General features: G+C 43.4%; 1 protein-coding gene across 1 annotated transcript; it reads left to right on the top strand.

Annotated features, from left to right (window-relative positions):
• The first annotated feature begins 512 nt into the window (after positions 1-512).
• Positions 513-18,413, top strand: LOC119295968 (ABC transporter E family member 2-like). Its single transcript, XM_037574391.1, has 12 exons — positions 513-819; positions 1,569-1,654; positions 1,746-1,843; positions 3,241-3,358; positions 3,478-3,567; positions 4,218-4,522; positions 4,617-4,812; positions 4,889-5,071; positions 5,855-6,124; positions 6,769-7,014; positions 17,865-18,002; positions 18,091-18,413. Exons 1-11 carry the CDS (start codon positions 717-719, stop codon positions 17,982-17,984), a joined length of 1,815 nt encoding a protein of 604 aa, XP_037430288.1. The 5' UTR covers positions 513-716; the 3' UTR covers positions 17,985-18,002; positions 18,091-18,413.
• Positions 18,414-18,686: the final 273 nt, after the last annotated feature.

Raw genomic sequence — 18,686 nt, 5'->3', positions numbered from 1 at the left:
TGGTGTAGTATTCATGGGGGATGACCGTAGGGTGCTCCGCACCAGGAGTTGCGCGAGGGCTCAACCAACGGCCACCACGTCGCCTTGCCGACTACCCCGAGCCACGACTAGGGTTAGTTATCCGGGGGCGTAGAGCAGCGACTAGAGTGGTGAATCGATAGAATGAGGCGAGGCAAAGGCCTGCCTAATGATGGTGGCATCGGAGACGACCATGCCAGGAGAAATGGGATGTGGTGGCAGTGACGATGACGACGTGTGGAAAGAGAGAGAGGGAGTCGGGAGAGCAAGAGAAGAAAGGGGGTCATGGAAGTTGTGCGGGAGAGGGGATGGATCAAGGCATAGTGATTGGGTTGTGCAAGTGAAAAGACGTCAATACCCCTCGACCGGCCACGGAATTGCATGGCGCTACCGCGGTTTCCTATGCGCGATCTAACCCATTCATCTCTTGATCTGATGGTCACCGCTGAGGCCTCCATCTCCGGCACGAATCGGCCAGCTTGAGGGGTCCAGTTGTTTGTAGACCGACCTGGAGGCTGGAGGACTCGAGCCTAGGGTTTTTTGGTTGGTCTGCCCACCGGCGCGCGTACGAAGTGATATACCCTCCTCCCCGCCGCCGCTTCCACGCCTAACTCTAGTGTCGCCGCCAGTGGTAGCGCTCTTCCCCTTCCAGCGGAAATCTCTTTGGACGGGGCGGCGTATACGGAGAGTCGCCGCAGATGGCGGACCGTTTGACCCGTATCGCGATCGTGAGCGAGGACAAGTGCAAGCCGAAGAAGTGCCGCCAGGAGTGCAAGAAGAGCTGCCCCGTTGTCAAGACCGGTAATTCACCTCTCTCTCCACACTCGTGGGTCTGATCGATGTGGGCTTACGATTTGTCTGCCGGTGCTATTGGCGAATCAAAGCGTAGATCCCAGTGGTTTCCCATTTCCACGGGGCAATCTGTTTATATGATGATTTTGATTTCAAGCCGACTGATGTGTGCCTTGTACTAGCAGGATCTGGGGAATTGGATCGCTTAACAGTTTTTGTTTTGGCAGCTGTAGTATGTTGCTACGAACTTGCTTAAGCGTTGTTACGTGCTTAAGATTTGATTCAGTTTCTCATACATGTTGCCATCTGTTTGTTATTGTAGTCTATGAACAAGGATCAGTGTCCACATATATGCGCACATTTATAGCGCTTATTGTGGCTGCACCAATTCTCCATTTCCCCTTTTGGTGCTTACAGTGCGTTTGGTTGAGGGGGTTTAGTGTTAGGGAATGAGCGTTTTGGGGGTATGAAACATATAATCCATTGTTTGGCCGGTAGCAAGGGAGTTGAGGAGGAAAGGGGGAATGGGAATTAAGGAGCCCAATTCCCAAAATTCGAACTAAATCTCACCTCACACCAAACATGGGTTTTAGATTAATAATCAATTTCCCAAGCCTAATTCCCCAACAAACTCCCACATCTAAACTCCCATCCCCTTTCCCTAACATTGCCAAGCACGTTGATGTGTTATGCATGCTAGAGGGTTTCCTAGCTAAAGTGCTGCTGTGGTTATGACAAGTAACTGTCTTATTGTACAGGAAAGCTTTGCATTGAAGTTAGTCCAGCGGCCAAACTTGCATTCATTTCTGAAGAGCTGTGTATTGGTTGTGGTATTTGTGTTAAGGTATGCTTGTCATTTAATACAGCAATTAAGATGTATGATTTTTCATAGTGTTACTATAATCTTCTCACTTCTGCTGTAATACTTGATGCAGAAATGCCCATTTGATGCCATTGAAATCATCAATCTTCCAAAAGATTTGGAGAAAGATACTACCCATCGCTATGGACCGAATACCTTCAAATTGCACAGGTACTTTTTTAATCAAAGAGTCTGCCGCTGCGTTTGGATGTCTGTATTAAAGGCCTCCGTATTGAATTGGTTTCAATACCAATTCAGTGGGGAAACTGTAATGGACATGAATACGATTTCGCTTGTTTGGATGCTCATGGAATCCCAGTGAGGTTTCAATACCAAATCTTGTTTGGATGGCAAACTATGGAATTGCATAGTGCCTTGTTCTATATGTATCAAATCAAAATTTGTACAATATGTGACTATAATTTCCACACATAATTATAGTTCCACACATAATTAAGAATCATAAGTTCCACACAAAATTAAGAATCAATCCACCCGTCAAAGCAGAATCACAAGTTCCACACATAATATCGAAATTTGTACAATATGTCTCTTATGAAAAGCAACCAGCCAAAGCAGAGCCATAAGTTCCACACATAATTGAGAATCAATCCACCCATCAAAAATTAACAATTGATCCTTTTGTTACTAATCTCATCTAGCAATACGGCGAAGAGAAACTAAATTTGGTCTGACTGGATGATTATATGAAACAAACAAAATTTCCTGCAGTGTCATAAGAGAGCAAGCACCATGAAATCTGTTCCTGCAGTTGACACTTGACAGTACATGGCTGGCTAATGTGCATTCGACCACCAACTGATGAACTACTGAATTAGTAACGACTGAAGAGATTGCCGGATTGAAAGGACGTGAGCAATATGGCAATATTTTGGCAACTCGTAACCAGCAGCAAAGAAGAAACAAACAAGGGATGGAACCGTGAGAGATTGGATGGTTACCAATGCGTGCAGGTGGAGATGGAGGCGGTGACGGCGGGATCGGCATCGCGGCGGCGGCGCCCATGGCTTGTTAGTCCTGACGAATGGCCACTGCAACTCCACGACGAGATCCAAGCCGAAGGGGGAGATGAGGCATCCGTTGGAGGAGGGGGATGAGCTGAGGTGGCGGGGATTCAGGTGCCGGAGGGCCGGCGAGGACTGGCCACCGCCGTCGGGTGCCTTCCTCGTCGGCAAGGACTGGCCACCGCCGTCGGTGGGCCGCTGTTTCCTTGGTCAAGCGAGGGAAGAAAGAAAGATTGAATCGTTATGTTTTGCGGGATGGACGATTTCCAGCCAAATCGGAGGGGTTGAGCTCGGAAACGTTGGGAGGGCTCAGCGCGTGTAAGCGATTTCGGTGCTGTATTTGTTTTATTTCAGACTGCTGTTTCCATGTGCATGCCAAACAGCTGAATTGGAAATTTGGGAATACCAAATCCAATTCGGGGCCTCATTACAGATATCCAAACGCAGCGTGGTTGTATGAATGTGTATTTTTTTGGTATTTGTGTGTTATTTAATCTGGGTTGAGGCTGCCCTTTCGAAGAAGTAATAATTTGGAGCTTGCAGGTTGCCTGTTCCAAGACCTGGTCAAGTTTTGGGTCTTGTTGGAACCAATGGAATTGGGAAGTCAACAGCACTTAAAGTCTTAGCTGGCAAGCTGAAGCCCAATCTGGGACGATTCAAAGTATGTTCAGTATCTCTTCTCTGATTCCTATCCGATGGTTGGTTTCAACTGGTTTCTTAGATTGGGGGAGTCCCTTAACTCCCTGCACAACAGATGGTTTCATAGATCTTCTCTTGCAGAATCCACCTGACTGGCAAGAGATCCTTACATATTTCCGTGGGTCTGAACTTCAGAACTATTTTACGCGCATATTGGAGGATAACCTGAAGGTTCTACTTTTTTACTTATTGTGCTTGTAATTCATGCAGGGCTTGTTAATACGTGTTTTCAACAAGCTCTTGATATCCACCTTATAATCACTTTCCACGTGTGCTAAGATTTTTTTTGTAATGCATCTGAATAGTTTGACTATATACATATAGATAGTCTGAGATTATTCAAGTCTTGGGGTTGTCACCATAATGTAGTTACTGACATACCAAATACTCCTTCCGTCCGAGTTTATTGGTCTGGATGCCCAGTTCTCTAGGACCAAGGGACTCAGCCGTCTTAATTGCATAGTCCTTTGATCTCTCCCCCAAGCCTGCATGCGGTCGCTCTCCTGCTTGCATGCCCCAGTCAATAGCATGCATGCAGCAGCAGCAGCCTATTTCTCTCCCCTAGCCTGCATGTGTATGCATGTCCAATCATCTCATGGGACTAGCAACAGATCTCCAGAGAAACACAGCGCTGTAAAAGCAAATGGCCTAACAAATATGGACGCCGTATGGTGCGCCGGCCCTTCAATCCTGGACGGAGGAAGTACCTAGTACTCAGACATTTTTGAATAGGCTGTTCCAGTGTATGATTTTGCATCTGTCTTATGCTGTTGAACGCTTTTGATACTGTGCATTCTGTCTCTACTCCCCATATTCTATAGGCAATCATCAAGCCGCAGTATGTTGACCATATTCCAAAAGCTGTTCAAGGAAATGTAGGGCAAGTACTTGAGCAGAAAGATGAGCGGGATATGAAAAATGAGCTGTGCGTTGATCTTGAATTGAACCAAGTTATTGACAGAAATGTAGGAGATCTGTCTGGTGGCGAGCTTCAGAGATTTGCAATAGCAGTTGTTGCTGTACAAAGTGCGGAAATTTACATGTTTGATGAGCCATCAAGTTATTTGGACGTTAAACAGAGGCTTAAGGCTGCCCGAGTCATTAGGTCTTTGCTTAGATCAAACAGGTAATGCATCATTTGTTAACCTAATTATCTTTTGGATCTTTTGACTAAAAGCTTCAAGAAATTTATTATCAAGTGTTCTCTGATTTGTTTTCAGCTATGTCATCGTTGTCGAACATGACTTGAGTGTCTTAGATTACTTGTCCGACTTTATTTGCTGCTTATATGGGAAGCCAGGTGCTTACGGTGTAGTTACGTTACCATTTTCGGTCCGAGAAGGTATCAATATTTTCCTGGCTGGATTTGTTCCAACAGAAAACCTTCGGTTTCGAGATGAATCTCTTACATTTAAGGTAACATTGGCTCATAGGATTTGAAATACTTGTTCAGTTATGAAACCTATGTCTTATGTTAGTATGGTCCTGTTAGATTGCGGAGACCCAGGAAAACGCAGAGGAAGTTGCTACGTACCAGCGGTACAAGTACCCTACCATGAGCAAAACACAGGGAAATTTCAAGCTCTCTGTCGTTGAGGGTGAATTCACTGATTCTCAGATTGTTGTGATGCTTGGTGAGAACGGCACAGGGAAAACTACATTCATCAGAATGCTGGTACATCTTTCTCTCTCTCCCCTCCCTCCGCCCTACTTCCCTCTCACCTTATTCTTATCTTGCAAACCTTGTAAGTAGTGCTAGTATTTGAAATGGTATGAGAACCTTTGGCTCTTTAGTTTCTTACCATTACGGACACTGTGAGCTTGACACTAAAAAAAGGGCAGCCCGGTGCACGTAGCTCCCGCTTGTGCAGGGTGACACTATATAGAAAAAATCACGACTATCCATTTCAAGGTTGAAAATTCAGCAAGTGCAGAATATGTCTAGTTTTTCCTTTGCCACTATTAAAACTTGTGTTAACTCCCTAGTAGTGTGGTACTCTGAAAGTCAACTAAGTACTACTGAATCAAGATTCCTATTGGATATTGTTAACACAATTTAGTTTGGTGGTGCTTCAAACCCAATGTATACAATTTAGTATGTTGCAGTTCTCAAGGGGCGCAGTATTTTGCCTACCCCAACTTGTTTGGGACTAAGGCTTTGTTGTTTCTGTTTGAAAATGTTCATCTTAGATGAATGCAGTTTACTCTTCTTCTCTATAAAGTGGGGTGCAACATTTAATCTATTGATATCGGCTATCTAAAGGTGTGAATTTTACCTTAGAAACCAAGGATACCTTTTCTTTCTGATGGTACTGTATTGTATACCTATGATTTTATAAGAACTTTACTGTTACATGGCTCAAATCATGTGAAGCTCATCTGGCTAAAACAGTACAGAATGTAATTTTTCTGAATTGATGAAGCAGTTGCATCATACTTTCTTGTTGTGACTGGACAGGCCGGGTTGTTGAAGCCAGATACCATGGAAGGAACTGAGGTTGAAATTCCTGAATTCAATGTGTCCTACAAGCCTCAAAAGATCAGCCCAAAATTCCAGCATCCAGTGAGGCACTTGCTTCATTCGAAAATACGCGATTCATATACTCATCCTCAGTTTGTATCTGATGTTATGAAACCACTACAAATTGAGCAACTCATGGACCAGGAAGTTATTAATTTATCAGGTGGAGAGCTCCAGAGAGTAGCATTATGTTTGTGCCTTGGAAAGGTATTTTCTTCTTCCACTTCGAACTTTATACGGGATAAGGCAATTCTTTTTTGCATCATATGGTTTTGAACTTCTGAAGGCTTCTCATCTTGTATTGTTTTTAAATGTTCAATATACTAAATGTATATTTTCCATTTGGTTTTTTAAGACTCCTTTCTCGCTCTGCTTTTATGGTTGAGTAAGATTTTGGATATTGTATTAAGCACAAAGATAATATATGGTCCATAATCTATTTGTGATGCTTCACCCTGCTATAGTGTGATTTTTAGCATGTCTAAGTATCAACACAGTCCTTGGCTCATGTGTGAAAATGTATTCCTTCCACCCCATAATATAATCCGCGTTGGTTTTACCAAAAGTCAAGCTTCACAAACTTTGACGATGTTTATAAGGAAAACCATCTATATCTACAGTATCAAATGTATACCATATGAAAATATACTTCATGATGAATCCAATGGTGTTGAATTGGCATTCTAGATGTTGATAAATTTCAATTTTTCTATAAACTTGGTCAAGGTTTACAAGATTTGACTTGGAAAAATCTGATATGTACTATATTTTGGGACGGAGGGAGTAATATTTAATTGGGCCAAGGACATACGTCCCGTCAGCTTATTGATGCCAACTTTGTGGTTGTTCAGCCTGCAGATATTTATTTAATTGATGAGCCAAGTGCATATCTTGATTCAGAGCAGCGTATTGTTGCCTCGAAGGTTATCAAAAGATTCATCCTTCATGCAAAGAAAACTGCATTTATTGTGGAGCATGATTTCATCATGGCAACCTACTTAGCGGACAAGGTTATTGTTTATGAGGGACTTGCTTCTATTGACTGTACTGCCAATGCACCACAGTCTTTGGTATCTGGGATGAATAAATTCTTATCGGTAAGTGCAGGGTAATAAATATTTACAAGAGGGAGTACAGTACTTCCTCCCGCTCTTATATTTCTTTACAGGGGGAGTACTATACTTCCTCCGTCTCGGTTTATTAGCCCTCATCGTATTTTGGGTCAACCTTTGACCATAGGTTTGACTGCAAAATAGAAATGATATGCCACAACAATTATGTTGTTGGATTCCTAGTGGAAACTAGTCGGTTTGTGTACCTCGCTGGTAGATTTTGTGTTGGTTTTCATATTTTGCATAAAATTGTACATGTCTAACCTCCTATTCAGTCATGGAAGTTTACATTCACATCTTCTCTTGTCTTTATCAACATGTATGCGTAACAAATAAATATGCAGGTGTTAGGTAGTTTCTGGAGGCCATTATTTGGTTTTTAATATATTGTATCATGGCTACCTCTATAAGCTTATATAGAGCCACAAAAATGTATAGAAAACAGCAGCAAACTGATCGAAATTTATGTTCACCTACTCCATATCATAGACTTCCATGTACAGCAACACATAAATGTGTGCTGCAGCATTTAAGCATATTTGTGCACATCAAGGCTAAACTCGTAAAAATGATGGCACAATCTCAAACAGAGTTTACAAACTATACTATTACCTAAACGCTTTGTAGGAGCAACAAATAATGCAGCCCATAGGAAAAATGCTCGTAATTCTGAAAGTGTTCCAGAACTGAAACCCACCAAGTGCCACATCTTGACCTGCGATTGGATATGATGTATACATATACACATGGATCACATAATTTTGTTGACAATGAAAATAGTGATAGTTGAATGCGCATCACAACTTGTGGTAGTTGAATGTGTTAAGTATATATGTTGTGTTTGTCTTGTACAGGCCCAGGCCCATAGTCTAGAGTGAGGCCCAGGCCCATGTAACCTTGTATATCTCTCTCTACTCCTCAATACAGAAAACTGTTCGGTCATTCTCTCTTCCTCACGTTTCCTAACATGGTATCAGAGCAGGACCAAACCCTAATCCCTCTTCCAGCCGCCACCCATGAAATCGCCGCCGGTGAGGTGATTCAGGCGGATCTGTCTGGTGAGGAGACATCCACATCGCTGCCCCATCCCATCTTCGTCATCAACCTGTAGGAGCTGCTCTCCAGCAGCTCCTCTGTGTGTCCTCACAGCTACTCTGTGAGAATACTTCCCCTGCTCTCCAGCAGCCATCTCCAGCAAGCTCTTGGTGCCTTCCCTGCTCTACAGCAAGCTCCAGGTGTTCCCCCTTCTATCCAGCAAGATCCAGCAAGCTCCTCCTTCTACCCAGTGAGATCCAGCAAGCTCCAGGCGCCTCCCCTGCTCTCCAGCAAGCAGTCCAGCAGCCAGCCTAGTGGGTTGCTGCTCCTGTTTGTGGCTGTCTGCTGCTCATCTCTTGTTGCTGCCTGCAGCTGCTATCAGATTGGATGTTTCCAGCTGCTGGCCGCTCACCACTATGGCAAGAAATGATTTCGGATTTGGTTCTTTGATCATAGATATCAAGCTTGATGGTTTAAACTACAGGGAATAGGCATTTTTTGCCCGGACTGTCTTGAGGACGGCTGGTTTGGTTTCTCATCTGACAGATGATCCACCTAGTCCAAATGATGGTGCAGCAAGGAAGTCTTGGCAAAAGATCGATGAGCGTGTGATGGGAGTTTTAATTCTGGGTGTTGAACCCTCACTCCGAATGAGTCTTGAGCATCACACTTCAGCTAAAGAGACATGGAAGTACTTTGAGCAGCGCTACCTTCAGCCCAGCAGTGCACTTCATTTCTCCTTGTTTCAGAATTTACACAACACTCAGCAGCCAGAAGACATGTCCATAGAAGAGTACTATGGAGCTTTCACTCGCATCACTGGGCAGCTAGGTTCCATGGTTCCAAAGGGTAATTCTGGTTGTGAGTCATGTGCAGTGAAGGAAAAGTATGACCATCAGACTCTCATGTTTCAGTTTGTGATGGGTCTCAAGCCAGACTTTGAGAACATTCGTACTCAATTGCTTGGTCGTACGACTCCTCCCACCTTGACAGAGGCACTTGCTAGCTTGATCGCTGAGGAGACTCGTCTCCGTTCTCTTGGGACTACTTCTGCGCAGACTCTACACACTAGTGTTCTGGCTTTTCCTCAGCGGCCAGGTGCCTCCAAGGCCACACCTTCAGCTGTCGTCTGCTCGTTCTGCAAGAAGGCAGGACACCACAGAGATGGTTGTTTCAAGCTTCATCCAGAGCTGTTAGCTGAGTTTCAGGCTAGACGGGCCCTCAATCAGCAGCGTCGTGCACCCCAGGCTCCTTATCAGCAGCAAGCGAGGGGTGCTTTTGCAAGCGAGGGGTGCTTTTGCATCTGTTCTCTCTCAGCCCGCTGTTGCTGTGCCTTGGGTTCTGGACTCTGGAGCTTCTTTCCATGTGACCTCTGATCGCTCTCAGCTTGTGTCTTGCCATCCAGTGCGGGATGGTGCCTCTGTTCAGACTGCTGATGGTACACCTTGTTCTATTACTCATCAGGGTTCTCTTTGCACATCCAAGTTTTCTGTTCCTGCCATCTCCTTTGCTCCAGAGCTGTCCATGAATCTTATGTCTGTTGGCCAGCTTGCTGATATGAACTACTTTGTTGGTTTTGATGACTCATTTTGTTATGTGCAGGACCGTCAGAGCAAGAGGGTCATTGGAACTGGCCATCGCCGTAGAGGATCCACATCCCTCTACATCCTTGACACCTTACACCTTCCTTCAGCTTCCACCACATCCGCGTTCCGGATGGTTGCATCAACATCAAGATCCACTTCGTCGTTTTCTTTTGCCCAGTGGCACCATCGCTTAGGTCACTTGTGTGGTTCTCGTTTATCTACCCTTGTTCGACAAGGTGTTTTGGGTCATGTTTCCATAGATGCTGGTTTTCACTGTAAGGGTTGTAAGCTAGGGAAACAAATACAACTTCCATACTCTTCCAGCACTACTCATTCTAGTCATCCTTTTGATTTAGTGCACTCTGATGTATGGGGTCCTTCCCCCTTTGTTTCGAAAGGTGGCCACAAACATTATGTCATATTTGTTGATGATCACTCTCGACATACTTGGGTCTATTTTATGAGGCATCTTTCTGAGTTGTTTTCTATATATAATAAGGCTTTTGTACATACGGTCCATACTCAGTTTTCCAGTGCTGTTCGTGTTTTTCGTTCCGACTCCGGGGGGGAGTATCTATCTATTGCTTTTCGCGAGTTTCTCTCATCTGAGGGTACTCTCCCTCAGCTTTCATGCCCCGGTGCCCATGCTCAGAATGGCGTTGCTGAGCGTAAGCATCGCCATATTGTTGAGACAGCTCGTACCCTTCTGATTTCTTCCTTTGTCCCCACTCATTTTTGGGGTGAAGCTATCTCAACTGCTGTTTATCTTATCAATCTCCAACCTTCTACTCGCCTTGAGGGCAAGTGTCCTGGTGAGGTTTTGTTTGGTTCTCCTCCCACGTATGACCACCTCTGTGTCTTTGGTTGTACTTGTTATGTTCTTTTAGCACCTCGTGAGCGTACCAAGTTGACTGCTCAGTCTGCTGAGTTTTCCTTCCTTGGATATAGTCTTGAACATAAGGGCTACCGTTGCTATGATTCTTCTGCTCGCCGCATTCGCTTTTCTCGCGATGTCACTTTTGTTGAGGATCAACCCTTCAATTCCCCTTCCACTAAACCATCATCCTCAACTTCTTTAGAGTCTACCTCGTTTCTTTCACTTCCACCTATCTTTTTAGATGAGTCCATAGCTGAACAACCTTCCTCCGTCCTAACATCAGAACCATCTCCACCACATGTTTCATCTCCTTCCTCACCAGCTCCTTTCTCTCTTCCACTAGCTCCACCTCTACATAGTCTTCCTTTCCATTACACTCGTCGTTATTCTACTCCTCCAGCCAGTACTTTCCATTACACTCGTCGTTCTAAAGTTTCATGTGACACGCAGTCATCTATGCCTTTGTCTTCTACTCCTCCAGCCAGTACTACTGATCCTTGCACTGACGGCTCTTCTCTAGCAACGCGATACAAGAAGGACTTATATGCAGGGGTTGTTTCTGAGCCTAGTACCTATCAGGAGGCAGTTGTGTCACCTGAGTGGCAACTGGCTATGTCTGAGGAGCTTGCAGCCTTAGAGCGTACTAGTACATGGGATTTGGTACCATTACCTCCTCGTTCAGTCCCTATCACTTGCAAATGGGTGTATAAGGTTAAAACCAAGTCAAATGGTTCTGTGGAACGCTACAAGGCCCGCCTTGTTGCAAGAGGTTTTCAGCAGTCTCATGGGAAAGATTATGATGAGTTGTTTGCTCCTGTTGCTCACATGACTTCAGTTCGAACTCTAATTGCTGTGGCTGCTACTCGGTCATGGAAAATTTCCCACATGGATGTGAAGAATGCCTTCCTTCATGGTGATTTACATGAGGAAGTTTATATGCAGCCACCTCCAGGTATCAAGGTTCCATCAGGTCATGTTTGTCGTCTTCGAAAGGCTCTTTATGGGCTTAAGCAGGCCCCTCGTGCCTGGTTTGAGTGGTTCAGTTCTGTGATTCAAGCTGCCGGTTTTTCTCCTAGTGAACATGACCCTGCACTCTTCATTCATACATCTGAGCATGGCCGTACATTGCTTCTACTTTATGTAGATGACATGTTGATCACTGGAGATGATGTTGGGTATATTGATTTTGTTAAGAAAAAATTGAGTGAACAATTCAAGATGTCAGATTTGGGGTCTCTCGGCTATTTTTTCGGGATTGAGGTCGAGCACACCGATGATGGTTACTATATCTCCCAGCAAAAGTACACTCAGGATTTGATTCTTCGCTCAGGTCTCACTGACGCGCGCATTGCTGCTACACCTATGGAGCTTCATCTGCAGTTGTGTCCTACTGATGGTACTCCTCTTGAGGATCTCTCTCGCTATCGTCACATTGTCGGCAGTCTAGTGTACCTCACAGTGACCAGACCTGACATCGCACATGCAGTCCATATTCTCTGTCAATTTGTCTGTGCTCCCACCTCAGTTCATCATGGTCACCTATTCCGAGTCCTTAGGTATTTAAGGGGAACTACATCTCGCCACTTGTTCTATGCTAATTCTAGTCAGCTCCAGCTTCATCCTTACTTTGATTCCACTTTGGCGAGTGATCCTATTGATCGTCGCTCGGTCACTGGCTATTGCATATTTCTTGGTACATCTCTCATTGCATGGAAATCAAAGAAGCAAACTGCTGTGTCTCGCTCCAGCGCCGAGGCAGAGCTTAGGGCTCTCTCTACTACAACATAGATTGTATGGCTTCGCTGACTATTGGATGATCTTGGTGTCTTATGTCATACACCAACACCTCTTCTTTGTGACAGCACTGCTGCTATTCAGATTGCTAATGATCCAGTCAAGCATGAGTTGACCAAACACATTGGTGTGGATGCCTTATTCACTCGATCTCATTGTCAACAATCCACTGTCAAGCTACAATATATCCCATCAGAGCTTCAAGTTGTGGATTTCTTCACCAAGGCACAAACTAGAGATCAGCATAGGTTTCACACTCTCAAACTTGGTGTATCAGATGCTCCTGACCCACCTTAAGTTTGAGGGTGGTGGTGGTGGTGGTGGTGTTAAGTATATATGTTGTGTTTGTCTTGTACAGGCCCAGGCCCATAGTCTAGAGTGAGGCCCAGGCCCATGTAACCTTGTATATCTCTCTCTCTCTCCTCAATACAGAAAACTCAACTTGTGTTCGATCCAGATCGCAAGGAGGCGGCGGCACATGGAAAAATGACTTCTTTGATCCAAACCTATATTGATTATCTTCTCCGCCACCATATTAAATCATCAACTAGGAGAACATTTTAGCAGCATTTCAATTACATTGGCATCAAAATCTTATAACTCAATAATTACACTTAACAGAAATCAAGAATAAATGCCATGATTTCACCTGTTGTGTTTCATTTTGCATAGTCATAGAAGAAACTCAACAATGAACATTGTCGGTCGTTTGTACTAAATTAAACATCATACAATAGCAAATTCCCCATTCACATCACCAATTTCCCCTTCAGAATTCAGAACCTAAGGATAGCATGTCCCTGATTTAAAAGAAACAAGTGTGACTAAATCAGAAAGAGCACACTACAAAGTAAATAGTCATGATGGGAATGGGCCGATGTTACCCATTGGGACATTGGTCCGGCCCTGCCCATAACAAAGCCGATGGGTCTTGTGGGCCGGCTTCATAAGAAAATGGGGCCAGGGGAGCCGTTCGTCACCGGTCCACCGGGACAAGCGGGTCGACCTTACTTTAGTTGCCCAAGGCTGTAGTCTGCCGTTATGATGCACATGCCTTTGTTAGGTTGTTACCCTTGTGCTTATATGGAAATTTCAAACTAATGACCCAAGACCGCTTTTGTTTCAGAGTTACAAAATGCTACCTTATGGTGCAAACAGTTCGTGGTAGAAATAGTAACGAAGATGCATATATTCTTTTTTTCATTGAACAAATAAATTCTAAATATCTTAACTTACTAAAAATTTCCACAGCTAAATGATGCTAGCTGAAACAAGTTGTTGTGTAAATGCTCTTTGCTTTCGTACAATCTACTATAAAAATGGGACAGACCATGTTGTCAAATGGGACATGAGGCAACTTGGTATTGGACCATTGGGCCGGCTCTATGTCCCTGAACAGAATAGAGGGGCCCGCAGGGACCAGGTCTGGGCCGGAGTGGGCTGGCCTATTCCCATCCTGATTAAATAGTATAACTAACTTTGAACCATGTGCATATCTAATTGTGCTATATAAAACTGAAAAAGATAGAATAGGTACAATCCAGGGAAATCCATTCTCACCTATGAGAGTTCTTACCGTGTTTTCTTTTATCGTCCGTAGCTGAAGGGGCATCAGACAATCTCTTGGCAAATTTACATGGCCTAACAACAACTCCGACATGAGAAAAACAACCACCACAAGATCCCTCAAAATTGCCCATTATTGAACTACATGATTCTTGCTACAATGTCCAAACCAACATCAGACCTTGCGTTAACTTAGAAGGTAGTGATTATAAAATGTACATTGTGAGCCATGATCTATGTTATATTACTTCACATAAGGAGAAATATTCCAAGGGAAATTTAACATTTGCTCAGTTTATAGTGCACATGCTTAGTATGGACTACATGTTTAAAAGAACTGTGGATGTACACGTATTATCATGATTGACCCTATCACATTAAAGAATGGCTAGATGAACGGTCAGCATGTGCCGTCAATGGAGCCATGAATCAACAGACAATAAATTTAACAAATTGCAATGAGATGTGCGAAGAACTATTCATGGCAGAGTATTATTGCCCGAATCATGATATGAGAAAGTCAGTTTTATATAGACTAATATGATATATTCCATGTCTATATATCCTTTTACAGCTTTGTAGCATCAATAACCGATCATCCAAATACGCCATACACGACACCACTGCAAGGCGTTATATCCTCAAATTTACAGGGTCGTCAACTAACTCAGCTGAAACCACAAATATCTCAGATAATGCTTCTGTGGATAACATGCCTTTACCTGAAGATTCCCTGGTTAGAGCAAACAGACAATGAAACCACAAAAATCCCATCGATTTCAAAACTTCCTGAAGTGACTGTGAAGAGAAACATAAAAGAAAATGAAAAAGCAAAACAAATAGGTACTGAGATGTTTTGTGCGCGCGGAAAAAACAAAGAGGTATCCTTGCAAGCCCTGTTTTCGAGTCGACGACTAGTCGATGAGTCATAACTGGAAGTCGACTCAAACACCTCGACTAGTTGGGACTAGTCGATCGGCACGGCACGACTCGTCGACTCGAAAACCTTGCTTGGAAGATATAAGTCTTTCCATGAAAATAACAAGAAGAATAACATAGGCTTGCACTAATAGTTACTAGTGTACATGTACGTGCAAATGCACGCATTGGCTTACCTCGCCTGATTGGTGCATTGCACAACAGCCAGCTCAAAACTCCGTCCCAAATCCCTCTGGGATGACGCGATTAGTACGCGCGCTACCGATGCTTACGGACCGGCTGCCAAGGCGGCTGAGGCAGCCAGCTACATGCACGGATGGACGACAACAGTAGCAAACATGTGGATTTTTCCAGCATTGATATTTGTGGATGGTTCTAGAGAACAACAGTAGCTTGGCAGGTACTGATTATCTGTGGATGGTTCCGGAGAACAACAGTAGCTTTGCTGGTACCGTAGCTAGAACTGTAGCAGCGAATCCGAGCATTTCCAACCATTGGATGGACCCTATCAATGGTTTAGGTTGCTTCCTGGTCATAAGATTTAAAATTTCAAAACTGGTACACTATATATATTCCAAAATGTTTCTCCAAAATCAGCTAAATAGTGGCTTCTATTCGGCTGTGCACTCCATTTCTGTTTTTTCTTGCTCTCAAAATGTAACTTCGGGGCTTTGGAGAAACCTACAGACCTAAGAAGAAACATGAAAATTATGCATTAGTCTTTTGCATGAAATGCTAAATTACAGCAGCAGACAAACGTATAAAGCAATGGGAATTGAAGGAACCCAAAACTGTAAAAAATCTTGTCATTAAAATCATGCAATAAATGGGTTAGATGAGACCATCATTCACCTGTAATTTGTTCTCAGTTAATGTTTCTCTATGGCTATATTGTGTCATTTCCAGAAAACTATTTGATGCAAGTATCCGAAAGCTAGCATAGGATGAACACAGATTCATAGAATGTTGGTATATACTATATAACAATGAAAAGATTTGTGAACACATCTCACTAATGGACTTACCAGTTGGAATTGACTGGCAATCTTTGGTCAGTATGACAAGGTTCAGCTCTACTACTGTTTCCCATTTATTTCCCTAGCTCACTATGAAACTTTTGTGCCTTTTATCATCACTCAAGTAGCAGATTTTCATTTCTTGGTTTCAACACGTTCTTTTGTACACTACCATGACCCATAGGAGGAAAATTGCATGTACAGAAGATGCTCTAATGCCGCACTTGACTTTTGTGCACCAGGTTAATTACCACATAAGTGAAAATACTCTAGCTGATCTTCTAACTTTCTTGGTGCAGTACATGAGTCACCTCTATATTCCTTAACCTGCGCTAAGTTGCCATGACCATTAACCATGGAATACGTGTACTGATTCGCGTAATTTTATTTGCATGGTGGTACTACTTGATATTCTGCCAATAGCCGTCAATACTTGTTAGCTAACAAAAACTGCGGCAGCGAGCCACAAACTTCATCTATCTGCCAAACTGTCCACATATGGTTTTCACTTCAATTAGAAGCCAATCTCTGCAAATAAGAAAAAAAATGCTAGGTAGAGATCTTTCAAAGAATGAGAAAGTAATGATACCTTTTTGTTGTCTGACCGAAATAAGCACCGGTGAAACTGACCTGCTGCCAAGGGTTGTGCATGTCCGTCCTGGTGGCTATTGCTGCATGATGAGTTCTTGGCCGCGTTTTGGCCACCGCTGGGTTGGTGTGCCCTGTGTCGATTCGTGCGGTGGTAAGCGCTGATGCCGAGCAGCCTGCAAGACGATGCCGAGGCCTTGACCGGGTAGACAGGTGTCAGGAGGCTCTGCTTCCACCTTATCTCCACGATGGCCGGTGTGGCTCCAATGGAGAAACAGCGCGAGAAAACAGCAACAGATGGTGCGACCGTACGGATCTTGCGAACTGTGGAGCTCTGTCCATCGAGGACAGGGACAACGACCAGAGTGGTGATTGGCGATCGGTCTCCTGGATGGCTAGACAGCCGGTGGACACGGCTTGAGCGGGTGATCAGGTGCTAGGATGGAGAGGCAGCACAACGGTGCGTGGTGACTTGGCCCCTGACTGTGTGTGCATGGATGATGGCTGGATAAGGGGCTCATGTACAACGCCACAACTAAATTTCGCACCCAATTCACGCACAGATCAACAACAGTAGGTGTGGAGGATAACGGCGGAAGTTGTGAATGATGGCCGGATGGTAATTGAGCGATGGGGAGGAGGGCTTTTATAGGCCTTACGGTGCATGAGCGGCGACACAACGTTGATGTTGTGGTGGGCGGCGGTGTTTGATGGGTCTCTTGTAGAGAGCTCTCGACATGCCGTGAACCGAGCTACTCCCTCTTTCCATCTATATAGGGCCTAATACGTTTTCCAAGACCGCCTTTGACTATTGGCAAGATTAATAGTACATGAGATTTATAATTTAAAAATTATATCATTGGAAGCTCCTTTCGCATACGAATTTGACGGCATGCTTTGTCTAAGTTGCATGTCATATATTATTGCTCTAACATTTGGTCAAAGTTAGCCTCGAAAAACGCATTAGGCCCTATATAGATGGAAGGAGGGAGTATAAATAATTAAATATCTGATTCATTGGCGGTTGATTGCTCGTAGAAAAACCTACCTAGAAATTGTACCCTCTCTACTGCCCAGAATTACATGTATCTCTTCTATATAAATTAGAATTACAAGTTTATGTATTTTTGCTACATAAAAAAAGGAGAAAAAGGGATTCCTATGGGATGTAGGCGGAGTATTTTATTATTTAAATATATGGTCAACATTTGAAATAAAATACTTGTGGGATAATAAACCAGAATGCAGGAAGTAGTAATCGAATCTTCCATCTCTGGTTGAGTTGTACGCATGCAGCTTTCTGTAAGATTAACTTTCAGTAGGATTCTCCAATTCTAGATTTGCATATGGAAACATTAAAATAGTTTTTTCTTTACAGACTCTTTGTTTTGGGGTGCTAATTTCCCTTTTGTTTTTGTTGTTGTTTTCTGATAGCATCTTGACATTACATTTAGAAGAGACCCGACCAACTATAGGCCACGAATCAACAAACTCGAATCAACGAAGGACAGAGAACAAAAGAATGCAGGGTCCTACTACTACCTAGATGACTAATGAGAGGGGCCAGCGCAGGTTGCTACAATTTGGTATTGGTTAATGGCTCCACGTATCCTGTTCTTGATTGTTTAGTGAGTTTGTTTCTTTTTGGGCTCCTTTGTAGATTCTTGTTGGACGTCAATAATGTTCCGAATCCTTTCTGGATCATGCGCAAGGCTAACGAGAAGTTGCCATGACGTGCGTCCATGAGACATGCGAATTGGCCACAGGAGTGAAGCGCATCGAGTGTGGTGCTTGGGTTTCAAAGAAGCGCATGTGTTGAAACTGTACTTTTTGTTGGTTTGAGCTGTGGGGAGAACGATTATCAATTTTCTTGTATTTGCATTGCTGTATCATGGCTTTACCATCTCATATTGTTCTATCGTGAAATCTTATAATGCATATTCTCTTGGAGCTTATTATAGTCCTCTCACTAGTTTGTCCTCATATTATATTTTATATCCTCTCACTAGTTGGTTCCGTTCCTTTTGATGAATGACGAAGTGTGGTTGGCAGTACATGCTATACATTTTATTTTTTTGTTCACCTTAGAATTACATTTTTGCTAATTTTCAGCTTGTGTTCACCTTAGAATTTTATTTTTGCTAATGTCCACTTAGAATTTTATTTTTGCTAATTTCCAGTCGATTGATTTTAGTTTGTTTTTAGTCAATTTTTTGGTTTGTAGGTAGGTTCTTATCGGGTTTTCAAAGAACTAGG

This window comes from Triticum dicoccoides, chromosome 4B (genome assembly GCF_002162155.2).
Source record: "Triticum dicoccoides isolate Atlit2015 ecotype Zavitan chromosome 4B, WEW_v2.0, whole genome shotgun sequence".
Classification (NCBI taxonomy): Eukaryota; Viridiplantae; Streptophyta; class Magnoliopsida; order Poales; family Poaceae; genus Triticum; species Triticum dicoccoides.
Note: the sequence above shows the minus strand (reverse complement) of the source record. Positions and strands in the feature narration are given on the sequence as shown.